The following is a 27734-nucleotide window of genomic DNA, read 5'->3' as shown; positions in this document are numbered from 1 at the left end:
TCCTCCTGTGGCCCCTGGAAACAGAAGCTGCCTTCCCCCTGCATGAAGGACTCCGTGAGAGGACTGCTGCGCTGACCAAATGACCTAGACGTGAGGCTGGCACCCTCACACTCAGGCCCTTCTGTGTGATGGCCTCCACACCCCGGGCTCCGTCCCCACAGCCCACACTCACTCTCCACTCTCATCCCCAGATGACTCCTTTGGTTCACAGCCTCCCATGGCTGCCTCCTGCCTGCTGGTCACAAGTACAGCCAAGAGTGGTAGAAGTTTGGGTTAGTGCAAGTCTACAACTCACAGGTCACGGCAGGTGGACCAGCCACCCAGATGTGCCATCTGTCACAGACCCTGAACAGAAGCAGGCCTTGCCACACACAGTGAGAGCACAAATGCCCCTGCGTGCCTGGGACGCAGGGGAGCCCATGCCCAGGCACGGAGAGGCACTGCAGGTCCACCCCACCTGCGTCCACACTTGGGGTGTGGGTAGCTGAGCGCTAGCTCAGGTCTCCTGACGGCTCCCTCCCTGTTCTCATCGTGAGCACGAGTCGGACGCCTGGCCTTGTGGCTTCTGGAGCCTGCTGCCCCCACCCTGCTCTCCAGACCCGTCTCCAGGCCTCCCAACGCCCTCTCAGAGCCAGACTGAAGATCCCCTTCTGCCCACTACATCTGCCAAGGAAGGGGCCCTCTGAAAAATTAAACACCAGGGCCCTGAAGTCCCCACTGCTGCGGGGCATGCCGTCACACCGTGGGTTCCACCTGCACCACCACTCTCCTCCTGCGCCCTGCTCTCCACAGAAGCTCTGCAGGAGGCCAGTGTTCCCCAGAGGGAGAGGCCTTACTCACACCCACACCCAGCAGCAGAAAGAGCAAAGCTGGAAGACACTGCCCAGAGAAGGCAGGGCACTGGGGGCAGGGTACATCGCCTGCACCCCTCATCCTAGGCACCTGCACAGCTCCCTGTGCGTGCACTCTTGGCACTCCACAGGCATGGCTGCTCCCCCTCGCTGTCGCGGGAGGCACATGAGAGTGCAGGTGATGACCTCCCAGCGCCCTCCTTCTCTGGAAGCTCTCAGGACTCTCCCTGTTCTACCTTGACACCCCCAGGTGCTGGCCTGTGCACTCAGGAGGTGCTGGGTGACATGCTGTTGTCAGCAGGAGCCGGCACGCTGCAAACACCCTCTCTGCGCTGTCTGCCTTGCCAGCGCTGCACTATCCAGCACACCAGCTCCTGCCCACTCTCCCATGCCAGCCTGGAGCACCTCGTCCCTCAGTGTTCCCTGAGGCAAAGGGAGGCTGCACCTTTCTCGAGGCCTGGCCTCCTCCTCTGTGCTGCTGAGGCTGCTAGTGCAGCTGGCCAGAGGCTCATGTGGGGCTTAGCCAGGGCCTCCAGAGCCAGGCTTTGAGAAGGGGCCAGTACCTGACTTCTGGGCCCTGGGGTCAGTGGGAGTTTCCCCCAACCCAAGGATGCAGGCACCCTGAGCCCCTGCGCATGCAACATGGCCACAGGCAAGGTCTGTTGTGAGACTCTCATTCCCCTTGCTGCCGATCCTTCTGAGAACATGTCAGGGGTCCTGCCCCACCAGGAGCTTCCTTCCCTTGCAAAGGCAAGGCCTCCTCACTGTCCTGGAGCAAGACTGAGTGGTTCTTCACTGCTGGGATTTCCTGAGATGCTGAGCTCTGAGGAGGAGGCCCTGCCCAGCCAGGGGCCTTCATTCTGGCTGAGCTCTGAGCCCTGTCCCCTGAGAAGCCTTGTCCCTTCTGGAGGCTGGGCATGCCCCTCAGAGCAAGGTGGCCAGTGGATGCTGGCCTTGTTCTAAAACAAGATACAATCCTGGTTGACCTCATTTTCCTTTCCCAAACCAAATCTAACAGAGGCCTGTTACGTGGGGGGAAACTGAGACAGCAGACACTCTCTCCTATCTGTGCAGCTTCCTAATCCAAAGCATCCCTCAACACAGGTTTCCTTGATTGGCCTTTCTCCTGCTGGCCAGTGTGGCTCATGTTTCCAAATTCACAGAGGGCACATCCGCAGAGACCACAGGGCTCAGGCCCTCACTGAGTCCACAGACAAGCAGTGAGTAGCGGGAAGAGAGCAATGCCCACCACAGCTCAGCTCTGCAGCTGACACAGGTTCTGGAGACAGGGTGGTAGAGAAGTGCAGGGCTATTTGGGGACCACAACTGCTGGATGAGATGCTAATTCATAACATGAGGGCCTGTGTGTGAGGTCCACTTCTAGTGCAGATACAGGACCAGAGATGGGATCTGGCCACTGAGAAGTAAAATATATATATGTAAGTATAAAAGGGTGATGATAAGGTAACCTCAGGTCAACCTGGGGTAGCCACTGGGTAGAGTTCAGGAATCCAGGGACTCGGGTCACCACACAGCACAGCTCAGAATCACCAAGAGAACAAGGATGACCCCAGAGCAGAGCTGAAGATCCTCAAGGAAGCAAGAATGGCAGCAGGGCATAGCTCAGGACCAAAGGGCACAAGAGAGACATCTCAGGACCTCCAAGTGTGCAAGGATGACCCCAGGCTCAATCCATGAACCCCAAGTATACAAATGTGATCTCCCGGCACAGTTCAGGATACCAAAGGGCACAGGGTTGATCCCAGGGCCTAGCTCAGGTCCCCAAGCACGCTAGAGTGACGTTAGGGGACAGATCCGGACGCCAGTGTTGCAAGGGTGATCCCAAGGCACAGCTCAGGACGCCCAGTCCTGCCAGGGTGACCTCAGGGCAGAGCTCAGGACCCATCAGGCGTAAGGTGACCACACGTTCACGTTACGTTCCACCGTCCGCACAGCGAGCGTCAGGGTCCAGGGCGAGGCCAGGCTTGGGAGGGACACTACGGCGGGCGCACCAAGGGCGTCCCGAGGCATACGGCGGCGCCGCACCCCGACGGTGAGGGGAACAGGCACAGCGGCGAGCCCTTGGCGTCCTCACCTGCGGTCCCGCGGACCCGGGAGCCCTGCGGCGACGCCCAACAGGCCCGAACCCAGGTGCCCGGCCCGCGCCCGCCGCGTCGCCGTGGTTACAGGAGGACGGCCCAGGGCCACGCCCCCGACGGTCTCGCGAGAGCCGGCGCCCGCCAACTTCCGGCCGCCTCATTTCCGGGCGCCGCCTCCCTTCCGCCTGCTGGTGCGGAGCCCTGCCGGCCCGACGCTGCAGGCGAAGCGCGGTGGTGAGTCCCGCGCGTGGATCTGCCCCTCCCGGCGCCGCGCCCGCGCAGCGTTCTGGCCCCGCGCCTGGCCGCGCCGCCCCTCTGGCTGCCGCCTCTTGCTGTCCGCTGGGGTCCTGTCCCTTCTGCTGTCCGCCCCCTGCTCTGCTGTCCCCGCCCCCTGCTCTGCTGTCCCCGCCCCCTGCTCTGCTGTCCCCGCCCCCTGCTCTGCTGTCCCCGCCCCCTGCTCTGCTGTCCCCGCCCCCTGCTCTGCTGTCCCCGCCCCCTGCTCTGCTGTCCCCGCCCCCTGCTCTGCTGTCCCCGCCCGTCTCTCCTCCCCGCCTCCCCGCTCTCCTCCCTGCCTTCCTGCTCTCCCCTGTCTCCTGTCCGCCCCCTCCTCTCCTCCTTGCTCTCCTCCCCATCTCTGTTGTCCGCCCCCTACTCTCCTCTCCTCCTTGCTCTCCTCCCCATCTCTGCTGTGCACCCCTGCTCTCCTCCCCCCCTCCTCCCCCTCCTCTCCTCCCTATCTCTGCTGTGCGCCCTTGCTCTCCTCTCCCCTCCCCTGCTCTCCTCCCTCTCCCCTGCTCTCCTCCTCCCCCTCTCCTCCCGCCCCTGCTCTCCTCCTCCCCTTCCCCCGCCCCTGCTCTCCTCCCTCATCCCCTGCTCTCCTCTCCCCATCCCCTGCTCTCCTCTCCCATCCCCTGCTCTCCTCCCCCATCCCCTGCTCTCCTCTCCCCTCCCCTGCTCTCCTATCTGTGCTGTGCGCTCCTGCTCTCCCCCCCCTCCTCCCCCTCCTCCCCTCCCTATCTCTGCTGTGCGCCCCTGCTCTCCTCCCCCATCCCCTGCTCTCCTCCCCCATCCCCTGCTCTCCTCCCCCATCCCCTGCTCTCCTCCCCCATCCCGCCCCTGCTCTCCTCCCCCATCCCCTGCTCTCCTCCCCCATCCCCTGCTCTCCTCCCTCTCCCCTTCTCTCCTCCCTATCTCTGCTGTGACCCCCTGCTCTCCTCTCCCCTCCCCTGCTCTCCTATCTGTGCTGTGCGCTCCTGCTCCCCCGCCCCCCGCCCCTGCTCTCCTCCCTATCTCTGCTGTCTACCCCTGCTCTCCTCCCCCATCCCCTGCTCTCCTCTCCCCCGCCCCTGCTCTCCTCCCCCATCCCCTGCTCTCCTCTCCCCCATCCCCTTCTCTCCTCCCTGCAGCCCCTCACTGTGTGAACCTGGCCCCGGGTTCAACCTATGACTTGTGCTTTTCCCAGCGCCGATGAGGAGCCAATGAGAAAGAGCCGGAGCTGAATGCCCAGCCATGGCCGGGCCCTGGATGGCGGCTCCCTGTTGGAGGGCCCTGCTCCTGCTGCTGGCCTCCCAGGCGGTGGCCCTGGGGAAGTGCTCGGAAGCTGATGACGTTCCCGAAGAGTGGCTCCTCCTGCACGTGGTTCAGGGCCAGATTGGGGCGGGAAACTACAGCTACCTGAGGCTGAACCACGAGGGGAAGGTGGTCCTGAGGATGCAGAGCCTGCGAGGGGACGCCGACCTGTACGTGTCCGACCGCACCCTCCACCCCAGCTTCGATGACTACGAGCTGCAGTCGGCCACCTGCGGCCAGGACGTGGTCTTCATCCCTGCCCACTTCCAGCGCCCCGTGGGGATAGGCATCTACGGACACCCGTCGCACCACGAGAGCGACTTCGAGATGAGGGTCTATTTCGACAGGACGGTGGACCAGTACCCCTTCGGCGAGGCCGCCTACTCGGCCGAGGGCGCCGAGGCCGGCCAGAAGCAGGCCTACAGCCCCGAGGAGGCGGCACCGGAGGAGGAGTCTGTGCTCTGGACCATACTAATCAGCATTCTGAAACTGGTACTGGAGATTCTGTTCTGACCCCCGACAGCACTCCAGAGCAGTGCCCGCAGTCTGTGGAGGGACCTGGCTACTTTAACCTGGCTGGATTCTGGTTCCTTTCTCTAGAGGAGGGGTGGAAAAATAGAGCCATACCATTTTGTTACCTCACATCCCCCAAACAGGAAAAGCAGGTAGTAGTTTTTCTTTTGAAGCGTCAAATTTCTATAAACGGAAATGCCCAATTAAACATTGAATCTCCATTATGATCAGTTTGTCAGGCAACCTAAAAGTTATTACAGTAACTAAAGCTTGCATAAAAGAAATCAAAATATGAAGTTCAGCATGTTTTCAGGAGTTCTTACTAAAATCAAGTCCGAAACGCAATGATTTACTTAAATTTCCCTGAACATGGACTAAAGACCCAAGTCTGCCCCAAGTAGGGATGTATTATCTTCTATGTGTACAATTCTAAATCCCCCTCTGCACCAGTCTTATCAGGCCATTTGCCATTTTATCATTTTGGGCTTCCTATCACTAAAGTTCTTTAGTTATTAGGTGATTTTTGTTTTACTGCTTATGGCAGGTCAGAAGCACCACCACAGAGTGGAAAGGGTAAAAACAGTAGTTTTTTCAGTCTAAAAGTTAAAATATTTCCAATTAAGTTGCTAAATATTTCTACTCAATTTTTTAGAGAAAACCAAACCGCTGAAATTTAAAGAAAAAAATATTTTTTTGGAATAGTTGCAGTTTCCTTACCTGTAATTAGGTTCAAGGGTAAGAGTAGCTTATAATGAAATGAGTCAACTAGCAGATTTTAAGCTCAGAGTTAATTTCAAAAATCCTTTATTGGCATAAAAATGAGGCTGTTTTAAATAAATCAGCACCAAATATTCCACTTCAGTGCATATGCATTAGAGCCCCCAAAAAGGATTTTATCCCTCTTTGCTGTTTTTCCCCCTTCTGCCCACTTTCCTGGGTGTTGGGGGGGCTCGCTGACAACAGTCACAAATCCAGCGACCTAGGAGAAAAATTGTTAGTTAATATAGAGTGGAATCTTATTTTTATAGGACTGAATATTAAACCATTTAGGTCTCCTTCCTTAGCTGTCACTAGTGATGATCCCCGGTGGATTTATGTAAATGTCCCTTAAGATGACGGGTAAGCTCAGTGATCAAACCCTAATGCAGAACCTAGCACAGAATCTGCGTTCTTCAGCTTTTCTCTTGGCTGCTCCAACAGCATTCTCAAATCCTGGTGTACTGTGCTGACACAGCGATTTGAAAGCTTTAACTGCAGGATAGGCTGCACTACATACTCGATCTGGATTTCTACAGAACATTAAATAATTACTTAACTTGCTTGCTTCTCAGTGGTTCCCGGGAAACAGATCTAGGCATATATTTTATAGAGTATCATACAGTGTTAACTATGCAAATGAGTTCTAAAGTTACACAATTATCTGTGTAATGTCTTAGTCCAATTACTGTAACTGACCGATTGTGTTCTAATTCTAAAGTTACCTGGAATTGTCGCAATGCCTCAGTTTATGGATATATGTTCTAATGTGTAAGGTGAAGCAATCTAAGTTTCTAGATAGTTGACATATAAAAATAAAATCAAAGCACTAAAACAAACTGATGGCTCTTAAAGTACTTTAGCTATTTCAGCAGGAAAACACCAGCTCATTCTGTACATTGAACTGTACTTCCAAAGCAGCCTAGGTGCTCTGACATTTATCTTTTAGTTGTATTGGTCTAAAGATGAAAAGAAGGTAGGCGTGACCTGCGTAATAATGGCTTCTACCATGTTTGGACAGAATGGTCTGCGGGCCATGCCTTCGTGTCATTAGAGTGTCTATGCAGCCTTAAGAAGATGCTGGGAGAGTCTCACCAAAGATAATGCACTTTTAAAATCTTTACCTGATGGAATAGCACCAAGGCCCACACAAAAAGTATGATAACCTCTGTCACACACATCACAGAACATCATTTCTTCTTCGTGGTGGGGCTGTCCACATACAATGCATGTCTTACACTCCATACACTGCCATGGGTAGGTCTTAATGATAGAAACAAGCTCCATGGTCATGTCCAGGCAAGAAGGATGGCCTAAATCAAAACCAACAGTAGCATTTCACAAAGGGCTTTTAACTAATTTGGCACATAAAATACTGGTCTGCTTCAGGACTTGCCAACAATGGCTACAGTACTTAAATCACCAAAGATACGAAAACACAATGTAGAAGAAAACACCCAGCCTTGTCACACAAGATTACCCTGTTACTGCATGACCACTGAACTGAAGTCCAACTGACTTCTACAAACTCTAGTTTTTGAAGCAACAAATAGGGTGGGGTCATAATCTTAGAAGATGTCACCGTACTTACCACTGTTATCACACTGGGAGCAGTGTATAAGTGACTCAGCCTTTCCTTTCTTGTTGGACTCCTTACCCTTCAGACAAATCCCACATAGAGCATTTGGAATGACCTTTGGCTGGAAGGGTAGAAGAGGACTGTAAATTCATGCAGGAGCTTGCTGTGGGTTCAGGGGACTGTTACTTTATCACCTTATCTTTACTTCTGGGAACTCACTATTGAGGACTTTGAAAGACATAACTGGGCAAGAGTCTGCTCAGAACAGAAAACAGCGTATGGATGAAAGTCTTAGAATTCATTTAAAATTTAGTAAACAGCATGATCTCGTGTTAAGATTAAACGTAGCATTCTTCACTTGCGACATACATATAGTACTGTCTGTATAATTAACCGGAAGCAAAAACAAAACACAAAATCAAATGTCACTATTAAGTGGAAGAGAAAATCCTCATCACCAAATGATATTACATGAAAGTTAAGCTAAGTTTTAAGCAATTTATGTACTGTTTTAAAATCCTGATATTTCCAAAGATGAAAAACTTGATATTTTAAAAAAAACAGTATTTTAACATTTTTATTTGAAAGATGTCTTGAACATGATCATATGCATAAGTGTTTGTGGAAAACTGAGTTGTGATTACTCTTTGTATATTTAATAAATTAGAAGATCCTATGCTAACGGACAAACACAGTCACTATGGGGTAGAACAAAAAGGACAAGGTTTCAGATAAGCGAAAAGTTGTCACTTAAGAAATACACATATTTGGAGTACTACTTATCTTTCAGACTAAAAACACGCACAGTACCTGGGCTTTAAACGTATTTGGCATCACATTGGAAAGAACAACGGAAAAAGGGTTCCCTACAGGTAAAACTGTCAGGACAGGAAGGGTGCCTGAGCAGCACAGCCTACAGATGGTGCAGGCTGTCCGCATGCACATACCGGGTAGGAAAGGAGGAGCAAGTGGGGTCAAGAAGGAGCCTGGGCAGGAGGGAACCCACAGTGAACTAGAATGATCATGTTTCTGCTTTACTCCAATACAGCCAAATTCACCTTGTAATCCTCTTCCTAAGTTACTGCACCAAAGAGGAATCTAAACAAAACTCAAGCTGTGCATAACATATTCCAGCTTTGAAATGTCTCATTGCCACCTTCAAAACCTGTTAGGCCTGAAGAATTTATTCTTAATTCTTTCCATTTTTTTATTTTTTTAGATTTCCTTCTTTGCAAAAGATGACAGAGGCATTCAAAAAGAATTTTTGGCTTATTTATTTTAAAAAGTCAACCTTATACATAAATAATGATAAAAACAATGAATCTAAACAATCACAAATGTCTCTACAAAATAATAAATATCATGGAAGTTAAACATACATATAAAATGTCACCATTAACTATTCTACATCTCCTACGTGTGTATCTTCATACCCTGCTCCCCCAACAAAAGGATAAGAGTCACATGCTCCGACCTCAAGTCCTGCAGTGGAGCTGCCCTCTTGGGTACCCCTACCTCCTGGCACACCCTTCCCACTGTGTTTCTGCACCCCAGTGAGAAACGGCTCTAAGTGCACTTCTGTGATCCCATCTATAACTGCCTCTCCATCCACCAAAACTGAGAAGTCTTCTGGGTATGGTACTGTACTGGACATGAAGACACCCGCACTTAACACGTGTGGTTTTCAGTTACATACTGGTGTAGCAAGCACTCCTTTCTCCCACTGAAGTCAGGGAAGTAACTATACAACATTCTAAAAGGAGAACTCCTCGTAGGAGTGCCTTTACAAAACAAAAGTCAAAGGGTACAGCGCAAGGCTAGGCATTCACATTCTAGAGCAATTCAAGTTCTACAATCATTAAAATATACAGAAATGCCTACGATAAAAGGAACACTAAGAAGGGTCTAGGCTTACTTCTAAGTTCAAAGCATGTTTTGTTAAACAACTTACAATTTTTCTCACCCAACAGTCTTCTTGATGGAAAGAGGAAGAGAGAGAGAAGAGGGGAGAAGACAGAGTGCTGCAGCGTTTCCTCAGTGCGTGTGAGCATTGGGGCTCTCTGCAAGGCCCAGGCCTACACCCAGGACCAGGCCCAGGAGAGCCACCAACGTGGGCAGAGGAGGAAGGTCTTCCCCTGGACTGCAGGGGAGGGAGGAGGAGGGAAGCCAAGTGCAGACGCCCTGGAGACTCATGGACAGAACTGTGGGTCTGACCCAGACACTAGGTTCTACTTCACAAAACCAGAAAGACATCAGAGTTTCACTGATGACAAGAAAAGTAAAACACTCACTCGCAGTTCAGCATCTCAAATAAAAGGCTCACAATACACTTATCTTCCTTCTTGAAAAACAGCCAAAGATAAGTGAGACATTCATGGTAGCACTAAGATAATATAGATTTTAATCACGTACTTAACAGCCCAGAACCCTAACGATTATGCTTTAATTTCAGGTTAATGTAACCCAAACAATACTGTCCTACAAACTACGGGTAAGCACTCGTGGAGCTCTCAGATGAATTATCGCTTCTCACCCCCACCCCAGTGTGTCTGTGTGAGCGTCAGCTTGGAATTCCCTCATATTTAGGCACGTCTTGGCTTAATACTTTTCAGAGAGAGGTTAAGCTTTTAATAAACATGTTCACATTAAAGTATTTGTCTAGACACTAGTTGTTCCCACCCTTGAAATACTTAAATGTTCACATAAAATTATAAAATGTGTAGTTTGCATATCAGACTCCCTGGAGTACTGTTTAGATTAATCTATATAATTTCTTATCTATTAGATCAATGATAACGTGGATCGTTCTTCACTTTCAGTATGAAAATATCTGTTTCAATATTCTCTTTTAACCCATGATCAGACAGGCCTGTTGTAAGATCCACTCACACTGAAGAGCTAGGACCGTGTGCTCTGAGCCACCACTCAGAGTGGACGCTCCTGGACCATGAGCACACTCACTCATTACATTTCTGAAATTTAATCTTTGGAGTTCATTTGCTTTCAGTCATTAAGGATTAACTTAAATCTTTAGTTTAAAAAACTTAGAAAAGCTATATATGTAAAAACGAGTACAAAAATCACATAGCTGCAGCCTGCTGAAGCCACCGTGGAAGGCGACCCCTGCAGGACACAGCTCCAATCTGCTTGTCACAGCCTGCAAAAACCTGTGTTTTTAAGTTGAATACATAAAGGCATTTTCTAATAAAATATGGAATATGCTCATTGGGGGGGGGTGTTTTGTTTTGAATTCAGGAAAAGAAAGGTAGATGAACTGCTAGCAAGGGTTCTTGGGGAGAGGAAGATGGCCAACAGCCCACTTCAGCTTGTGGCCGTGGGTGGCTTCACAGTCACGATGCTGACACCCAACAGGGTCCAACAACCTCACTCAGCCGAGCCTTCTCACCACCTGAGCTGAAGCCTCCTCCAGCGCCCCTCCACAGACCGCCATGAAGTGCGTGTCCCCGCACATTCCAGCCAACCACCTTGCGCTCTCCTGCCACCCCACGGCAGGCCTGCGGCTACCTCTCCCCCTTCCAGGTCCTCCCATTCTGTCAAGTGAGACAGGAACACCAGCCCCCACGGCTGCTGGCAAGCTGCCACCTTACTCTGAGAACAACTGGATGAAGAAGTAAACACTGCGTTCTAATCCTTGTCCTGCCAAAGTCATGCCACAAACCACCACAGCCTAAGTCGAGGTCTGCTTTCTATCCAGAGTCAGCTCCATCCAGCTGGCCCCGGCCTGAGGCCAGGCCCCATCTTTCTTAAAGGCACTGCACAGACACACCCCCACTTTTGGCTCACAGGCCTGCCTACAGCCACGGCATCGAGGTGTCGGGGAAGAAAACATGGAGCCCCTGAGAAGGGACCTTTTCAGAACCCATAATTGCCTGGTTGTTACTCAGAAGGAAAAGAGACTCGTAAATTGTACATACACAGAAAATAGAAGCTAAACCATAGCCAAGTGACAGGAAAGCCACCAGGGAAGTGAAGCAAAAAGAGAGCGGCAGAAGGCGCACAGCACAGGACAGGAGTGAGCTGCAGCAAGCAAGGGCTCCGGGTCGTGAGGTGCAGAGCTAACAGCTTCAGGGGAGAGGCTGCTCAGTAAGGAAGCCGTCAGGGGCTTTTTTCTTCTACCTTGTACCCAGGAACTGACTTGGACAGAACAGAACGCTTGGAGCCGTCTTTTCTCGGAGTGGCAGCCTTGTCCCTTGACTTCTGTCTTCCCTGGAAGGCGTCCTCCTGGCTGTCAGGGGGACTCTCCCCTTCAGACACGTTGCCCGAGGAGCTGTCCTGCAGCACAAGAATCAAGACAGACCTGAGTCCCAAGCTTTAAAACCATGGAAAACACGTTTTAAATGTTTCATCCTTTGAAAAGCATAAAGGTCATTCTGTATAGAGGAGACCTGTCTCTCGTGACACTAAAATGCACCAGGATGAAGAAGTAAACACTGCGTTTCCCCAGCCAGGTGTGGTCGCACACGCCAGTAATTCCAGCGGGTCAGGAGGCTGAGGCAAGAGGATCAGGAGTTCAAAACCAGCCTCAGCAACTTAGCGAGGCCCTAAGCAACTCAGTGAGACCCTGTCTCTGTATACAATATAAGTGGGGCTGGGATGTGGCTCAGTGGTGGAGTGCCCTTGAGTTCAACACCCAGTATACATTATATATATATATATATAATTATGAGTACAATATAATTTCAAGCTAATTCCATTTCTGCCAGTCAATGCCTGACTCAGCTCTTGTGGACTCAAGAAAACCAGAACAGAATCACCTTCTTCTGCTATTACTGCACCAACACACAACTTCATCACCATTTCTCTAATCACAAGGAAGCATATTTTGTATGATTACAAATAAGTGTGTGTGTGTTCACTAAATAGTAAAGGTTATTCAGAAAGTCCTTCAAATACACATTTTTTCATTAAAATTTAATTATGCAGGGCCAGAATCCCAACAATCTATAATAGTAGCTGACATATTTTACATGTTCAAAGTTTAAGACCTCAACATCTATTCATTTACTTCATTTCATAATTTAAAGTTTCCTAACTAGAGTTACAATGTTGTGTTCATATAAATTATGAAAATTATAAGTGAAAAAATGAGGCTATCCACAGCCACCTATTAAACACCCTGAGACGTGGCAGGGTTCGTGAATGTGTCTCCCGTGTTGTGGGAGACCAACCTTGCACATGACTGGGTCACACTCCCCAGCTGGGTGCTGAGGTGCTCAGTCACAGAAATGTGGCAGAGCCTTCCCCACCCTTCTTGGGTCTGAGGGTCGGTGTCTGTGCATGGGTGTGTCTTGCTACAGCCCCATGGGTGGAGCTACGCTCACCTGTTCCTTTGTAACATAACCCCTTGCCCTGTTTAGGATAGAATCTTCCATGGAAGTGCCTTGTGTGTGTCCCCTTCTCTTACTGTGCCCTTGGGTGTGGCCTACCCAGGTGTCAGTCAACCTGCTGACAGTGGACTTCATGAAGATAGACTCAGCCCCCTGAAACCTGACCCCTTGCCTCATTTGAATAGCTTCTCCTCAATAAAAGGGGTCAGTGCATGCTCTCTCTCTCTCTCTCTCTCTCTCTCTCTCTGTGGACCCTTAAGGTCAGAGGAGCCGTCACGGCGACCCCAAAGAAAAAGGTATGTGTGTCTCTTGTGGGGTTACTTTGCGCAGCCCAGTCAGCAGCCCAGTTTCCCTGGAGTGACCCCTGAGCCTTTTAGACATGAACAGAAACCTGGCACGTGTGCTTCTGGCGTTTCCATTCTGCAGATGCCTGAGTGCTCTCGGACACACACACCTACCCTTATAATGGGCCTGGATCATGCTGCGTCAATGTGCATGCAGGCGTCAACATTTTTGTAAAGCAATATGTACATTTTCTATCACTAATTATTCTCTGAACTGCCGTTCTATCCTATAAATTAATAGCACCCACAGTGAACACTAAAATTGATCTCTAATTTCCACTATGATAAATACTGTTAACACTCAAATGTTAACAATTTTTTTCTAATTAAATTCTGCCAGCATCTGATTGAGTCCTTAGAATAAATTCTCTTAGCAAACCTGCAAGATCAAATTCTATGCAAGTTAGAAGTATTAGCATGTTGTCAAAATACTTCCCCAAATGCTGAACGGAGTGACACTCCTCAAGCTTGGTCACCTGAGGAGTGTCATATCTTATGTGACATGGATGACCAAACATTCCAGAGGCTGCTGGTGACAGAGATATGAGGCCAGTCAGTGGCAGCATGTCCTCAGGTCCAGGTTGGCCATCTTGGTATGAAGTGTGAGGAGTGAGCTACTTAAAGTGCACTTCTAAGAAAACTGGAGCCTGTTCACACGGGGTCAAACCTGAGTCACTGCCAGGAGCTGTTTTCCTTCACGTCCACATACACCCACTTCCATGTCCTCCATCCACAGCACACCATCATTCCAAGTCTACGATGCACCCACTCCCCACATCCACAGCCCACCTACCTCCCATGCCACAGTGTACCCACTTCCCAGTCCACGGGCCACCAGCCCCGTGTCCACATTGTGCTCACTTCCACGTCCACGGGCCATCAGCCCGCCCGTCCACAGTGTACCCAATTCCAACGTCCACAGCCGACCAACCCCCATGTCCACAGTGTGCCCACTTTCCACGTCCACAGCCCACCAGCCCCCTGTCCACAGTGTGCCCACTTCCCACGTCCACAGCCCACCAGCCCCCATGTCCACAGTGTGCCCACGTCCCACGTCCACAGCCGACCAGCCCCCATGTCCACAGTGTGCCCACTTCCCACGTCCACAGCCCACCAGCCCCACTGTCCACATTGTGCCCACTTTCCACGTCCACAGCCCACCAGCCCCCATGTCCACAGTGTGCCCACTTCCAACGTCCACAGTCCACCAGCCCCCGTGTCCATAGTGTACCCACTTCCCACATCCACAGAGCACCAGCCCCCCTGTCCATAGTGTGCCCACGTCCCACGTCCACAGCCCACCAGCCCCCATGTCCACAGTGTGCCCACTTCCTACATCCACAGAGCACCAGCCCCCATGTCCATAGTGTACCCACTTCCCACATCCACAGAGCACCAGCCCCCATGTCCATAGTGTGCCCACTTCCCACGTACACAGCCCACTAGCCCCCTGTCCACATTGTGCCCACTTCCAGAGCCCACCAGCCCCCAAGTCCACAGTGTGCCCACTTCCCACATCCATAGCCCACCAACCCCCATGTCCATAGTGTACCCACTTCCCACGTCCACAGCCCACCAGCCCCTGTCCACAGTGTGCCCACTTCCCACATCCACAGCCCACCAGCCTCCCATGCCACATTCACCAACTTCCCACATTCTCCATCCACAGCATGCATGCTTCCCACGTCCTCCGTCCACAGTGCCTACTGCCCACACTCACAGTGTGCCAACTTCCCACCATCTTGCTCTGCATTTTAGTCACACCGGGAACCAAACAGTACAAGGTGTTGGTGACTACAGCACCTTCCATGGCAAGCCAGGAAGCAGTAAATGTGCTCCCCAAACCAAGAGACAGTGAACTCATGCTCGCTGCTCCTACCTCACCTGCCCACAGCCAGAAGGTAAGACAGCAATGGCCACACAGGGCACATGTACATCAACACACACAATGAATTCTCCTGATGAATGCTCAGGAAGTCATGCAGAAAGAGTATGGTGCCCAGGTCAACCAAACGTTTGAGGAAAACAGCCAGCACACATGCACAGACAGGCATTCCTACCGAGGTGCCTTTATTTTTCCGTTTCTCATCACCTCGACCATCTTCACCATCATCCGAGTCGCCATCACTATCCAGGGCAGGGAGCTCGGGGTCCAGGGGGGGCTCGTACAGCGCTGTGTTCAGTGGCAAATACCGAAGCTCGTCTGGTGAGTACCTAAGTGCAGAGAAAGTGCTCTCACTGTTCCATTTCTATTAGATACAAACTAGCTTACAGCTGCCAAAACAGCCTGAAGCTTTTCAGTCCAATACTCTCCAAAAAGTGATCAGAAATAATCATTTTTTCATTTTCATCATTAGGTTGGGGTAATAAGAAACTTGAACATTTTTACATTTCTTTTTCACTAATCGTGTAGAATATGCATTTGATTCTTTTTTTTTTTCCCTTTGGTACCAGAGAGCTTGACCACTCAGCTACATCCCCAGCCCCTTTGTACTTTTGGAGACTGGGCCTTGTGAAATTGCTGAACAGATATGCATTTTATTCTTATTATAAAAAGTTAACGTCTCTCCCTTTTACCCTCAACCAAAAAAACATACCAAAATGTGAGCAGGAGAAGAGGGCACAGGCAGCGAGGCCAGCGCACCCTGGCCTCGGCCGCCGCTGCACTCTGCTGCAGGCCTTCCCTGTGAACACTGCAGCAGCCCACCTCGTGAAGCTGCTGACATGCACACTACATACACTCACACATGCACGTAAATCCCAGGAATAGCACTGAAAACACAACGGAAGAAACAATTTCCAGTAACTTAACTTCCAGTTACTTCAGTGTGTATGTGCAGCATGTGTGCTAACACTCAATCACCTATTCTACCTGGAGCTACAGACTGGCCAACCCTTCTCTAAGGGCAGACAGCTCTCAACTGGCTGTCGATACTCAGGGACAACTCTGTCTCACCCTTGGGAGAGACCTCATGCAGGCAAGGAATGGACCAGCACCTCCTTCAACTAAAATGGCACACCAGAAAACAAGGGGGTTGGGAGACTAGCATATGACATTTAATGATTGGCTGACGCCCCCCAAAAATTTTTAATTAAAATTTCTGCCCAAGATTTTAATTTGACTTTCAAGTATAACTCTATAATCTTAAATTCTATCCTCTGACAAACACCTTCTATTCCCAAAGATATGATATTAAAGTAAGGTGAAAAAGCTGAAGGAAAAGCTGGGATTTTGAAACAAAATGAACCCATTAACCCAGGTGTTGCTGTTGTTACACTCAGACTGGGCACAGGGGATAAGCCCAACTCCTGGGCAGACTGGCAGCGGCGGCCAGCCCCAACGGGTAATATGAGGGGTACCCGCGTGTCGATGCTGCCTTGGAAGACACTCTGCTCCTGCTCTAACCTCCTCTGCAGTCAAGTCAGTGCTTCTCAAACGTGGACCCTGTGGGCAGGGTGAACAATGCAGGCTGAGCAGGAGATCGCAGGTGCACTGCAAGTCTAGTCCCCAACAAGACCCGGGCGCCACCAGTGCTCTGGGCATGGCTCACATCTTTGGCCATGAGGTGCTGCAGAACCCTTGGCCACCATCTGTGATGAACCCACATGGGACAAGTGGGGACAAGGGCAGTCCGGCCACTCTGGCAGTGTTCAGACTCTGGCTGATGGGAGCTCTATGCCACAGAACCAGGGAGGATGAAGAACACTGACATGAACCCCACACACTATCTTACACACCCAACATTCATTAGGAGACCCGTACATAAGGGTCTGAAACCCGTGGTGACGAGAACTACCAGAATACCTCTTGTAATACTCCTGGAACTGTCCGGGGATGAGCGCCACGGGGTAAGAACTGACCTTTGTCCGCTCTGTTGGCAACACTCTGTACTTCCCTTGTGGAACCTGGATGACCTGTATCGACACAGAAGAGCAAATCCAATTCCACGAGAGGAACCAGGCTCCAGGAAAAGCAGCCCCAAGTACGGCCACTGCATGCGCCCTCCACCCCAGAGACTCCTACAGTGTAAGTGACAGGGAGAGTTATGGCCCAAGGGGTCAATGTGAGCATTCTCTTCTCCTGTTCCCCAGAGCGGTTTCTGAAGAAAGGCAGATCTCTCGCTGACCACACAACAGCAGCAACCAGGGCAGCTTATAAAACCTCTCTGAAGCTCAACCTTCTCCTCCATGACATGACATGACAACAGCTGCAACCTCAGGTGGTTTACTGTGAGAACCAAATGAATTAATGTAAATGTCTCACAGTCACCTGGGACACACAACCACCATAAAGGGAAAGAGATGGCACAACTGCAAAAACGCAGCCGAGAACCATTAAAATCATATCGTGGTTTCAAGGGAGGAAAGGACACAGAGCTGGTACCAAAATAGTGACAACAGAGGAGAGTTAACCACTGCAACAATGAGCAGCGCGTAGGCTCGGGGACTCCCAGAGCTAAGTCCTCCTACGTGGGTCTGCAGGTCAAAGTAAGCTCTTCTTTCTTCCATGCGTTCCCGGTTCAGGTTGCTGTTAAACTCAGCTGCTTTTTTAGCAGCCTTCTTAATGTACTCAGGCACTTTGCTGGCTTCAACTTTCTGAGTGTTCTGTTGTTGCATTTGCTGAAATTAAAAGACTCAAGTTGGAAGTCACAAATAACTTTACAAAATGTCAGTATCCCGAACCCAAACAAAAGAAGCCAGGCACCTCAGTTACTTACAGAATACTCTTTGTAATGATCTGTAATTCGCTGACGTTCCTTCTCCTGTAGAATGACAGAGTACTCAGCATGTTTGGCTGGATACTCTTTTATCATTAAGTCAATCACTTCATCACTGCGCAATGCTGTCAAACCTGTTACAGACAAAAGGGAGGTGAAAAACTCTTCTAAGGCCACTGTGTGAGAAATTAGCTTATCCTTCAAACTGCATTTAAAAGGTTTTCAAAGAGTAAAAGCAAAATTCTGTAATACATTTAAAAATAATAAAAATTCACAACCAAAAAAACAATTAAAAATAATGATATCTTTCAAAGATAAACCAACTCTTTATCCAAATCAATTTATCTTACAGTCTATGTATTATAAACATATAACCCTTTACTTAGAAATAACTGTTGAACAATGAAACACACTGCCACCAACATAGGACATCAGAGGTCTAAGAAAATGTTAAATTCCATATACTACTTATACACAATCAATTCAATTCACATTTCAAAAATCTCATCAGCATCTAAATGTACATAATTTTGTAATTATGAAAGTACTTTTCAAAACTCAAAGTTACAGATTTTACCAATTGCAGAATTGAACTCCCATAAATTTACATTATATCAAAAGTAGCCATGTTACAATAAAAGGCTTATGAAAGAAAACTACAAATAAAGCAGGTAGATAAGAATTACCATATGATGCAACTATTGCACTCCTAGGCATGCACCCCAATATATAAAAATGCAGCTAAAAGTGCCTGTTAAGAGATAAGAATCTGTGGGTTCAGGGCCGGGGTTGTGACTCAGTGGTAGAAAGCTTGCCCACCCAGCATGTGTGAGGCACTGGGTTCAATTCTCAGCACTGCATATAAATAAAGTAAAGGTCCATCAACAACTGAAAAAAAAAAAAAAAAGAAACTATGGGTTCAATCCCCAGGAATGTACAAAAAATAGAGAAGGATTTATGCTTTTTCTAAAAATTACATATTTTACACATGACACTTTGGAAGTTCTATGACAATTATCAAAAAAAATTCTGATATAAAATATAAGCTTCATATTCCTTTGCATTTTAATAACCAAAAATAAGCAATTTGGAATTTGAATAGTTCAGTATACTTCATTAGTTTTGTAGACAGCTGAGGAAAGGAGATGATCACTCATCACGATCACCTCTCAATGTTCAACTGGAAAAATTCACAAAAAGGCCTTCCTTACCTAAAGTGCACTGAGTCTCTGTGATGACATTCAGCTCCCTCAGGTACAGCTTCTCCTTGTGAGACAAATCTCGTCTCTCTAAATCTCCAAGAAAAGAACAAAAAGATAATTAAAAATAGGGAAATATCATACATTGGCAAAACTCTTAAAAGATTAAAAAAACTTGATTTTCAAAAAAATTTCATATTACATATTCCAACAATTATCAAGGGAATTACACAAAAATCCTATGAATTCAGGGCTGGGGTTGTGGCTCAGTGGTAGAGCCCTTGCCTGGCATGTGTGAGGCACTGGGTTTAATTCTCAGCACCACATATAAATAAGTAAAATAAAGATCCATTGACAACTAAACTATATTTTTTTAAAAAATCCTATGAATTCAAGAAACAGAAGTTAAAATGAAACTGAAAACAGAATAATCCAAAGCAAACAGGTAACATAAAACAGCATGAACAGAGTTCACCAGAAGTAGCCCTTCTTGTATTAGGACTCCAAAGCTCAAGGGACAATGAGTGGGAAACAATCTAAAACTCATGACTATGAAATGACTTTTTCTAAAATTTCCCAAAGGAAATTCACCTTTCTCATTTTGCCTTTAAATCAGTTTATGAGACTTCAGAACAAATCAAGACTAGAGAGCAGTAATGAATGACAGCGGTTAACTGAAAATCAGCAAGCACAAGACTACAAGCCATGTCACAGGAGGGTGGGCACAGAGCTCAGGGGCAAAGCGTACCACGAGGCCCCTGCAAGCACTCACGTGCCAGGATCCATCCAAAGAAATGCTACCAGCTGGGAGCCGGACATGATCCACTGCACAAACTAAGACTGGAGTACCTGGATATTTCCGCTTGAAGGAGGTCACACCCAGATACTCGCTGACTTGCTCCTGAAGCATATAATATTCTCCGGTTTCGTCAGGCGGCCATTTGTACTCTATCAGATTTTCAGCTGGATAGTAACTGAAACTAAGCACAGAAACATGTTATGCCTTAAGTGTGCCTTCTACTAAATTTTAATCATCTTTATTTTTGAGGCCATTTAAAAACTATTTAAATACTTAAATTCTTGTTATAACTTGATTTCATGTTTATAAAAGAAAATTAGGAAACAATCATCTGGAATATCACATACATTTTCTGTAAGTCACAGGAGCTAACACTCACAAATGCTGGGGAAAAAGGCCTAAGAGACAAAGCAAGGCACAGCTATCAGCTCTGCATTCAGTCTTCCCGGCTTAACACTCACTACAAGTATTGCATCCACACAAGGTGTAATGTAAGCAACTTCTGACTCTGGTCTGCTGCTCAGTGAGCCACCAACAGCTGAGAAGGCAGAACCCTGAAGATCTATTTCTCAAAGTGGGGGACTAGGAACCAGGATTACCTGTTCTTATATAAACTTCATAAACCCAGAAGCAAGGAATGGACCTAGTTTGAAAGTGCCAGCACATTCTCTCAACCCTGCAAAGAGCGCAGAGTTCAGGATCTGGGCCAATCTGACTTCTACCTGAAGGGCAGGAAGGGAACACTGTTGACAGCATCTATCCATCTACACAGCAAATGAAGAAAACAGCGTTCCCAGAGCTGAGCTGAGCTGGGCGGAGGATGCCACTTGCAGCAGTGTGACGCTAAACCCCACCTCTTATCACATGTAGAGGGTAACTCAACATAGTCAGCAACTTAAACAGAAGAGCTCACTAGAGAACTCTGATTTGGCAATGGGTTCTTAGATATGACACCAAAAGCCCAGAAGCTGAGAGGGAAGTATTTGGGCATTATTCTAACAAGGGATTGATACCCAGGTTAAAAGGAAAAAAAAACAACTCCTGAAACTCAGCAACAAAAGTGACCCAAATAAAAAATGGACACAGAACACTTCTCCAAAGCTGAAAATGGCCTCTAAGCACATGAAAAGAGGCTCAACATCACTGGTCATTATGGAAATGCAAATCAACATCACAATAAGATTCTCACTTCACATTTTTTAGGAAAACCACTACTGAAAAGAAAAAGAGAATAAAAAAATTGCAATGATGTGAAGAAACAGGAGACTGCATTGCTGGGAAGAATGCAGAGTGCTTCAGCCATCATGGGGAAGTTTGTACCATATGATCCAGCTATTGCTTGCACTCCTAGGCATATACCCCAAGTAACAGAAAACAGGGACTCTGTTTCCTTGTGTTCACAGCAGCACTACCCTCCCCAACCACAGGGTGGAAATGACCCAAAGGTCCACCAACGTATGACGACTAAACAAAATATGGTATATGCACACAAAATGAAATATTCTTCCAACTTACAAAAGAAACTGCAACGTATGCAACAAATGGATGAAGCTTGAAGACATGATGCTCAGTGAAAACATCAACACATGCAAGAACAAAAATTGCATGGTTCCACTTCCATGAGGTATCTAGGGCCATCAAATTCACAGGGACAGAAAGCAAAAGGGCACCCAGGGACTAGAGGGAAGAAGGGGAGTTTCTGCTTGATTATGGGGTACTAAAAAAACATCTGGAAACGATGGTGTGACGGTCGTACACCATTGTAAATGCAATTAATGCCACTTATCTGTATGCTTAAGAAGAATTAAAATGATGAGTTTTATTTATTTAAATATTTCACCATAATTTTTAAGTGCATTCATCAACAAACCAACTGTGGAGTCACATTATAAAATAGGAAGAAAATACCATTTTTTAATGACTGTTTTGCCAGAGCTGGAGCTGGGAGGAGAGAGTAAGAGAGCATTGATGCAAACAAGAGAAATGTCACAACAAACACTGAGCAGCGAAGTGACAGTACCCAAGGTCCTGGCTCGAAGTCTCGCAGCTTCTGGAGCTGTCTCCCGAGCCCATTCGCCTCCTTTTGGATGGTTGGGTCCCATCATTGGAATTATCTTCATTATCTTCCTACACATTTAAGTCAAAAATAACAACAAATAAGAGATTAAATAATAGACAAGAATAACTGTGTTTTCTTCCCAGGTTTGCAAAGAGTCTCGAGTGAAAGGCTCTCTAAGAACAACTAGTTATACAAATATTAACTTCCTATTGTAACTAAAAAGGACTAAGAATTGGGCATAAGCAAGACTTACAACAAAACTAAAACTTGATCTTCAAACCAAATAAAATAAGAAAGTTTTCCATTAATCTGTATCTCTAGCTCCACTTTCATTTCTTACCAACTGAGGTCAACTGATCCTTCACCCTGAAGCTGAAGCTAACCTCCTACTCAAGCCAGGGGCAAGGCTGTGGACCAGACCAGGTACAGCATTTAATTCAACTTAGAACTGGTTCACGACTACTCCAATCCACAGCCATAGGCACTTACATTCTTGTGAAAAGCAGAGGGCTAAAAATACATTATGAATCCTAACCACATTTTCTTTACATTGCAAAAATTCAGCAAAAATACATTCCAATAAGCATCATCAATCATTTAGTGATATACACATATCCAAAAAGGAGCTGCTTTCATATATTTTTAGTGCAATTCATTATTCGATAGTATCAAGGTGTTAAGTTCAACAATTCCATCAAGGGAATGAATGAGGTATCAGATGTTAGAAAAGTGATTTATTTACATACTAGCCAATATTTGAGGTCTAAAAATCAAGACTTTTTTTCCCCCCAAAGTAATGTAGCTTCTAACAACTGTTAAACACCACCATCCTCTTGTTACATCTTAAACTGAAAATCATCCTGCAAGAGAATATCAAAAGGCAGGACAGGCATATCAGAGAGACCGCCCTGAAGGGTTTCACTGGGCTCTGCCCTCTTTCCCCATGTGGCTGCTTTCTGTAAGCTCTCCAAGAAAGGAGAGCAATAGTGTGCTCCTATCATGTGTCTAGTGCAAGGGTTAAATGAGTTGACGTCTGGAAAGCACTGTAGCAAGGAGGAGCAAGTAAATGTCTGATAAATGTGACTCAAAAGTATGATGATGATAAAGTCTCAAATGTCTCCAGTTGGCAGGAATTCACAAAGTTTCTTTTCCAAATAGTAAAATAAAGCAGTCTCTTCTTCAGTTCTCATAAAATAAGAATTCAGTTAAACAGCCTGAATAGTCCCTTGAAGATTCAAAACCAAGTACAACTGAAAGAGTCTAAAATCATTTTCCCAAAATGTATATTGATTGGCATCACAACTGCAATGCTTCATATTCAGTGATCCAGACAGATCCAGGCACTCAAGTCTTTGAGAACTTTTAAGGATTTAATCATCTTCTTTTTTGCTTGTTTCAGTTTTCGGGGTTTTTTTGTTGGTGGTGGTTTTGTGTATGTGGGTGTGTGGGTGTGTGTGTGTGTGTGTGTGTGAGAGAGAGAGAGAGAGAGATGTGATGCTGGGGATGGATTCCAGAACCTCCAAGAAGCTAAACTGGTGCTCTACCAAAAGCCACACTTCCAGACCGTTTTTAAAGATTTTTACATCAATTTATTTATTTTCCTTTGTTGGACTAAAAAAATTTAGACACTCAAAAATCAACAAAAACGGAAAAGCTGAGGCTCAGCGGTAGAGCGCTAGTCTAGCATGTGGGAGGCCCTGGGTTCGAATCCTCAGCACCACATAAAAATAAATAAAATACAGGCATTGTGTCCAACTACCACTAAAAAATAAATATTTTTTAAAATAAGTAGATAAAAACAAAAACACAATGCAGAAACTTCAAAAAAAAAACTGAAACCATAATTTTACACACTGTGCAGACTACTGTAACTGCACTTCTATGGGATGGAAGCACATACATAGCTGGCCTTCTTGCAGACAGACCCTGCAGCGTCTCTCTCTGTATCCCGGAGTGGGGTTAAACTTCAGGAACCCATCTGAAGGCAGGACACTGGGAAGGAGGAGTGTTGAAAAGCATCCTGAGTGTAGAGTGAGACGTTTGCATGGCAGAGTTCATGGGTGGTCTCCACCTTTGGATCCAGTGAGCTCCTCTCATCAAACCCTTCAGGTGACACGCCAGTGGCCGAGGCGCGCTCCGGGGGCGCTGGCCGAGCGCCAGAGGGTCCGGCGACCTCGGATCCTCCTTCAGGGCCTTGATCCTGTAGCCTGGAGGGTCCCAGGACGGTGCAGGGACCTCTCGGACCAGGCGGGCGTCGGCGGAGAGCTGGTCCCCGGGCAGCGGAGGCGCCAGGCCGCCACCTGCGGTCCTCTGCCGGGAGGGCGGCCGTGCCCAGCCCGCCGCTTCCCCCAAGTCCCAAGTCTGCAGAGCCCTTCCTGCCGGCCACCCGGGTGCCACACCGCGGGCTCACTCCAGAAGCCAAGTGTCCGCGCGGCGACACTCCTCCCGTCGGTTTCCTCCTCTTGGCGGCTCCGAGTTCCACCGCCGCGTCCGCCCGCCCCCGGGAGGGCGGCAAGTTGGTGGGAGTTCGCGGGGCGGCCGGGACCGCGGGCGCAGGGCCGCCGCCCGCCTTCGCCGCGGCCGAGCTCTCCACTTCTCGTCCCGCTCCCGACACCTCCCACGGCGGCCCCAGCCCGGGTCCCGGCCGCGGCCTAGGACGCCGCCCCCGGCGGGGACCGCGGCGCGCACTTGTTGCTCGGGCGGGCGGCGGGGGGCCTGCGCCCTGGGCCCGGGGCCTCCGCCCGCCGTCCCGGCCGCCCGCCGCCCCCCGTCCCCACCGGGGCGCGGCCCTGCCCCAGCCCGCCGCCGACGTTGGGCCCCGCCGCCGCCTGCTCACCTTCGGGGACTGCGCTCCGGGAGTGGCCGGGTCGCTGTCGCACGGCCGCGGGGACAGCGCCGCCCCGGGCCCGGCCGCCGCCGCCATCAGCCCCAGCGCCCCGCGCCGCCGCCGCCGCCGCCGCCGCCGCTTGGTCCCGGCCGCCGCCGCCGCCGCCGCCGCCGCCGCGCGGGCCGCCCGCCGCCCCGGCCCCGCCCCCTCCGCCCGCCCGCCCGGGGGCCGGCCCCTGCCGCCGCGCGCCCCGCGGCCCGCCAGCGCCACCGCCATGGCCGCCAGCGCGCCTGGCCGCCGCGGGCCCCGCGCCGCGCCGCTCACGCCCGCCGCCGCGCCCGCAGGCCCGCCGCGCTGTGCCCCGGCCCGCCGCGCCGCCCGCGCCCGCCGCGCCGCGAGCCCCGCGCCCGCCGCGCCCGCGCCCGCTCTCCCGGCCCGCGCCCGCCCCACCTCCCGCCGCCGCCGCCGCCGCGGCCCCCGGCCCCGCCCCGCCTCCCGCCGCGCTCCCCGCCGCCCCCGGCCCGGCCGGCCAGGCCCTCTGCGCGTCAGCCGCCCCGCCGCCCGCGCTCCCCACTCCCCACTCCCCACTCCCCACCGGCGCCCCCTCCCCCGCCGGGCGCCCGCCCCGCCCCCACCGGCGCCCCCGCCCCCGCCGGGCGCCCCGCCTCCACCGGTCCCGCCTCCGTCCGCCCCCTCCCCCTCGAGGTCCCCCGCCCGCCCCGGGTCCCCCTCCTCCACCCCGCGTCCCGCCCCCCGGCCCCCCGGCCAGTCTGCAGGCACCTTTGTTCTCGGCCGCTGCTGTCCGCTGCGCGGTGATTCACGACGCTGCAGAGGCGGGCGGAAGGGCGAGGTCGCCCCAGGCGGCACCCAGAGGACGCCTTGCTGGGTTCCTCCCCGCCCCAGCGTCCGCGCCGCGGGACCGTAGCTGGCGTCGCCACGGAGGGCACCTCAGGGGTAGCCGGGGGCGTGCGGAGAGGACGGGAGCCAGGGTCCGCCCTAGTCCACCTGGATCTCGGCGCTGCGGTTAGGCGCAGGCACACAGCGGTGCAGAAGGATGTGCCAGAGCTGGGGCGGCAACGAACCCCGTCCTGCCTGGGGGCCCTCCCCAATCCTGCGAGGAACTCTGTGTCCACGGGCCTCCTAGGGCTCCATCCCCAGTCGTGTGAGGCCCACTGGATCCCCTCCCCCCATCATGCAAGGCCCTCTGGATCCCCTGGCCTGAGGGGACTCCATCCTTGGGCCTGTGTGTGGCTACCGAGGAGGCCGAGAGCCAGAGCGCAGCGCCTGCTCTCCTGGGAGCCGCTCACAGATGGCCTACCAAGTCCAAAAGAAGGCGCAGACCCCCGGCTCTTCGCAGAGATACAGCTAGCCTCAGCCTGTCCTTTCCTGCCTTTCCCACTTGCATGCTGTGGGAGACGGCCTTGCCCACAGTTGATAACCCTTAAACTTCATTCCAGTTGGTGTGTGCTTTCTTACAGACCAGCTTCCGATTCTACAAAGAACGCACCTGAGAAAATAGCCAGAAGTCCATGGAAGAAGGATGGAGTCAAAACTGCTCTGTCCGAGAGTGTGTAGATCGTGCTCAAAGAAACCTGCCACAAAGAAAGGGCATCTTTCCCCAAAGTTCTCCTCATTGACCAGGAGGAACCTCTGTTAGATTCTCTGGACAAATTCATAGTTTAAAAAAAAAAAATGTATTCAGTTATTTGGTTCTACTCTTTCCCTAGATCAAATATGAATTGAAAACATCATTACAAGTCAATGACTACTGATTCACCTTGCAAAACAAAGTATGAAGGAAACACCATAAGGATTAGATCCCTGCTGCCTGCCTCCCCCACCTGGGGCAGTTTCCCCTCCAAAGAGAATGATACAAACATATAATTGTATGTACAGGCAGCTTAGATAGGAGAAAACTTACAACTAGGAAAAAGTCAAGGTTGGGGTGGGGAGCGGATGGCAGTGGCAAATGCCTGTAATCCCAGAAGCTGAGGCAGGAGGCTCCAGAGTTCGAAGCCACCCTCAGCAATTTAGGGGGGCTCCAAGCAACTCAGTGAGATCCTGTCTCAAAATAAAGAAGAGCTGGGGATGCTGCTCAGTGGTTAAGTGCCCCTGAGTTCAATCCTTGGTACAAAAAAACAAACCAAACCATCAGGGTTGACATAGAATTTGAAATGTGTCTCACAACTCATTTATTGTCTGTGAAGTCAGAGGTAAATGATTTTACCTCTCGGGCCCTCCATTGACTCACTGTAGAATGAGGATAATAATGTCCAACTATTTCACAAAAAAATTTTTTCATGGCCTACCAACTATGAACTAAGAACTATGTTAGGTGCTGGGGATGGAAGTTATCATTCATTCACCGAATAATGCCTTACTTTTACTAAATGAAGCTCTGAGTTAGAAACTGGAAATACAGTAATGGAGGGGAAAAACAGAAAACTGTATGAGGTCACATGGAAGATATAGCTAGAGGTGAGGAAGAAACCCAAGTAACGTGGGGAAGGAGAAGGAAGATAGCAAACCTTCAAGGTACTGGAAGCCCTAGAAGTGTTTCAGAAAGAAGGACTGGTCAACCATGTCAATCACAAAGTTGAGCACAATGAGGACAAAGTAACATCCACTGTGGTTGACGACTTGGAACTAAGCAAACTGGACTTCAGTAGACTTGTGGTTTCAGAAACTAGATTGAATAGGCTTGAGCAATAGAAGGCTAGAAACTGGAGCCAGGAAAAAGACAAGTCTGAAAGTCTGTAAAAAGGTATCAGAGAAAGGGTGGCTGGTGAGGTGCTGCATGTTTGCATGCTGCCAAGAAACCCCAGCACAGGTGGGGAAAGCCTGGTGTCACAGAGAGGGGAGATGCTAAAGAGGTGTGGGTGCACTTCCTCCCACCCACAGGGAAGACAGCATCCAGCTGCAGGGCTCTCTATGGATCTGGTGGCGGGAAAAGTGAAGGATTTTACTTTCCTTAATGAAATACAAAGTGAGACCTTAGCTGAAAGTGAATAAAAGAAAGGAATACAGAGGGTTTGAGGGGGAAAAAAGTTGGGGGGGGGGGGCTGGGGTTGTG

General features: G+C 49.7%; 3 protein-coding genes across 6 annotated transcripts in view; 1 reads left to right on the top strand and 2 right to left on the bottom strand.

Moving 5' to 3' along the window:
- Positions 1-3029, bottom strand: part of Wdr27 (WD repeat domain 27) — a 137521-nt gene extending 134492 nt beyond the window's left edge. For all 3 annotated transcript variants that reach the window (XM_071612844.1, XM_071612846.1, XM_071612845.1), the window contains exon 1: positions 2947-3029. The gene's annotated coding sequence lies outside the window, so the exon portion shown is untranslated. The remainder of the gene's footprint in view (positions 1-2946) is intronic.
- Positions 3030-3090: 61 nt separating this feature from the next.
- C6H6orf120 (chromosome 6 C6orf120 homolog) lies at positions 3091-6627 on the top strand. Its single transcript, XM_027939375.2, has 2 exons — positions 3091-3184; positions 4413-6627. Exon 2 carries the CDS (start codon positions 4460-4462, stop codon positions 5030-5032), a length of 573 nt encoding a protein of 190 aa, XP_027795176.1. The 5' UTR covers positions 3091-3184; positions 4413-4459; the 3' UTR covers positions 5033-6627.
- On the bottom strand, positions 5820-24794 carry Phf10 (PHD finger protein 10). 2 transcript variants are annotated; one of them, XM_027939373.3, is made up of 12 exons: positions 24671-24794; positions 21796-21902; positions 19826-19956; positions 18989-19072; positions 17778-17911; positions 17530-17679; positions 16865-16974; positions 15120-15273; positions 11505-11660; positions 7380-7488; positions 6913-7101; positions 5820-6011 (listed from the first exon to the last, which is right to left on the bottom strand). In XM_027939373.3, exons 1-12 carry the CDS (start codon positions 24755-24757, stop codon positions 5926-5928), a joined length of 1497 nt encoding a protein of 498 aa, XP_027795174.2. In that variant the 5' UTR covers positions 24758-24794; the 3' UTR covers positions 5820-5925. The 2 variants fall into 2 exon arrangements, with proteins under 2 accessions (XP_027795174.2, XP_027795175.2); XM_027939374.3 differs by having other exon boundaries at positions 18989-19066.
- Positions 24795-27734: the final 2940 nt, after the last annotated feature.

This window comes from Marmota flaviventris, chromosome 6 (assembly GCF_047511675.1).
Source record: "Marmota flaviventris isolate mMarFla1 chromosome 6, mMarFla1.hap1, whole genome shotgun sequence".
In the NCBI taxonomy this organism is placed as follows: Eukaryota; Metazoa; Chordata; class Mammalia; order Rodentia; family Sciuridae; genus Marmota; species Marmota flaviventris.
Note: the sequence above shows the minus strand (reverse complement) of the source record. Positions and strands in the feature narration are given on the sequence as shown.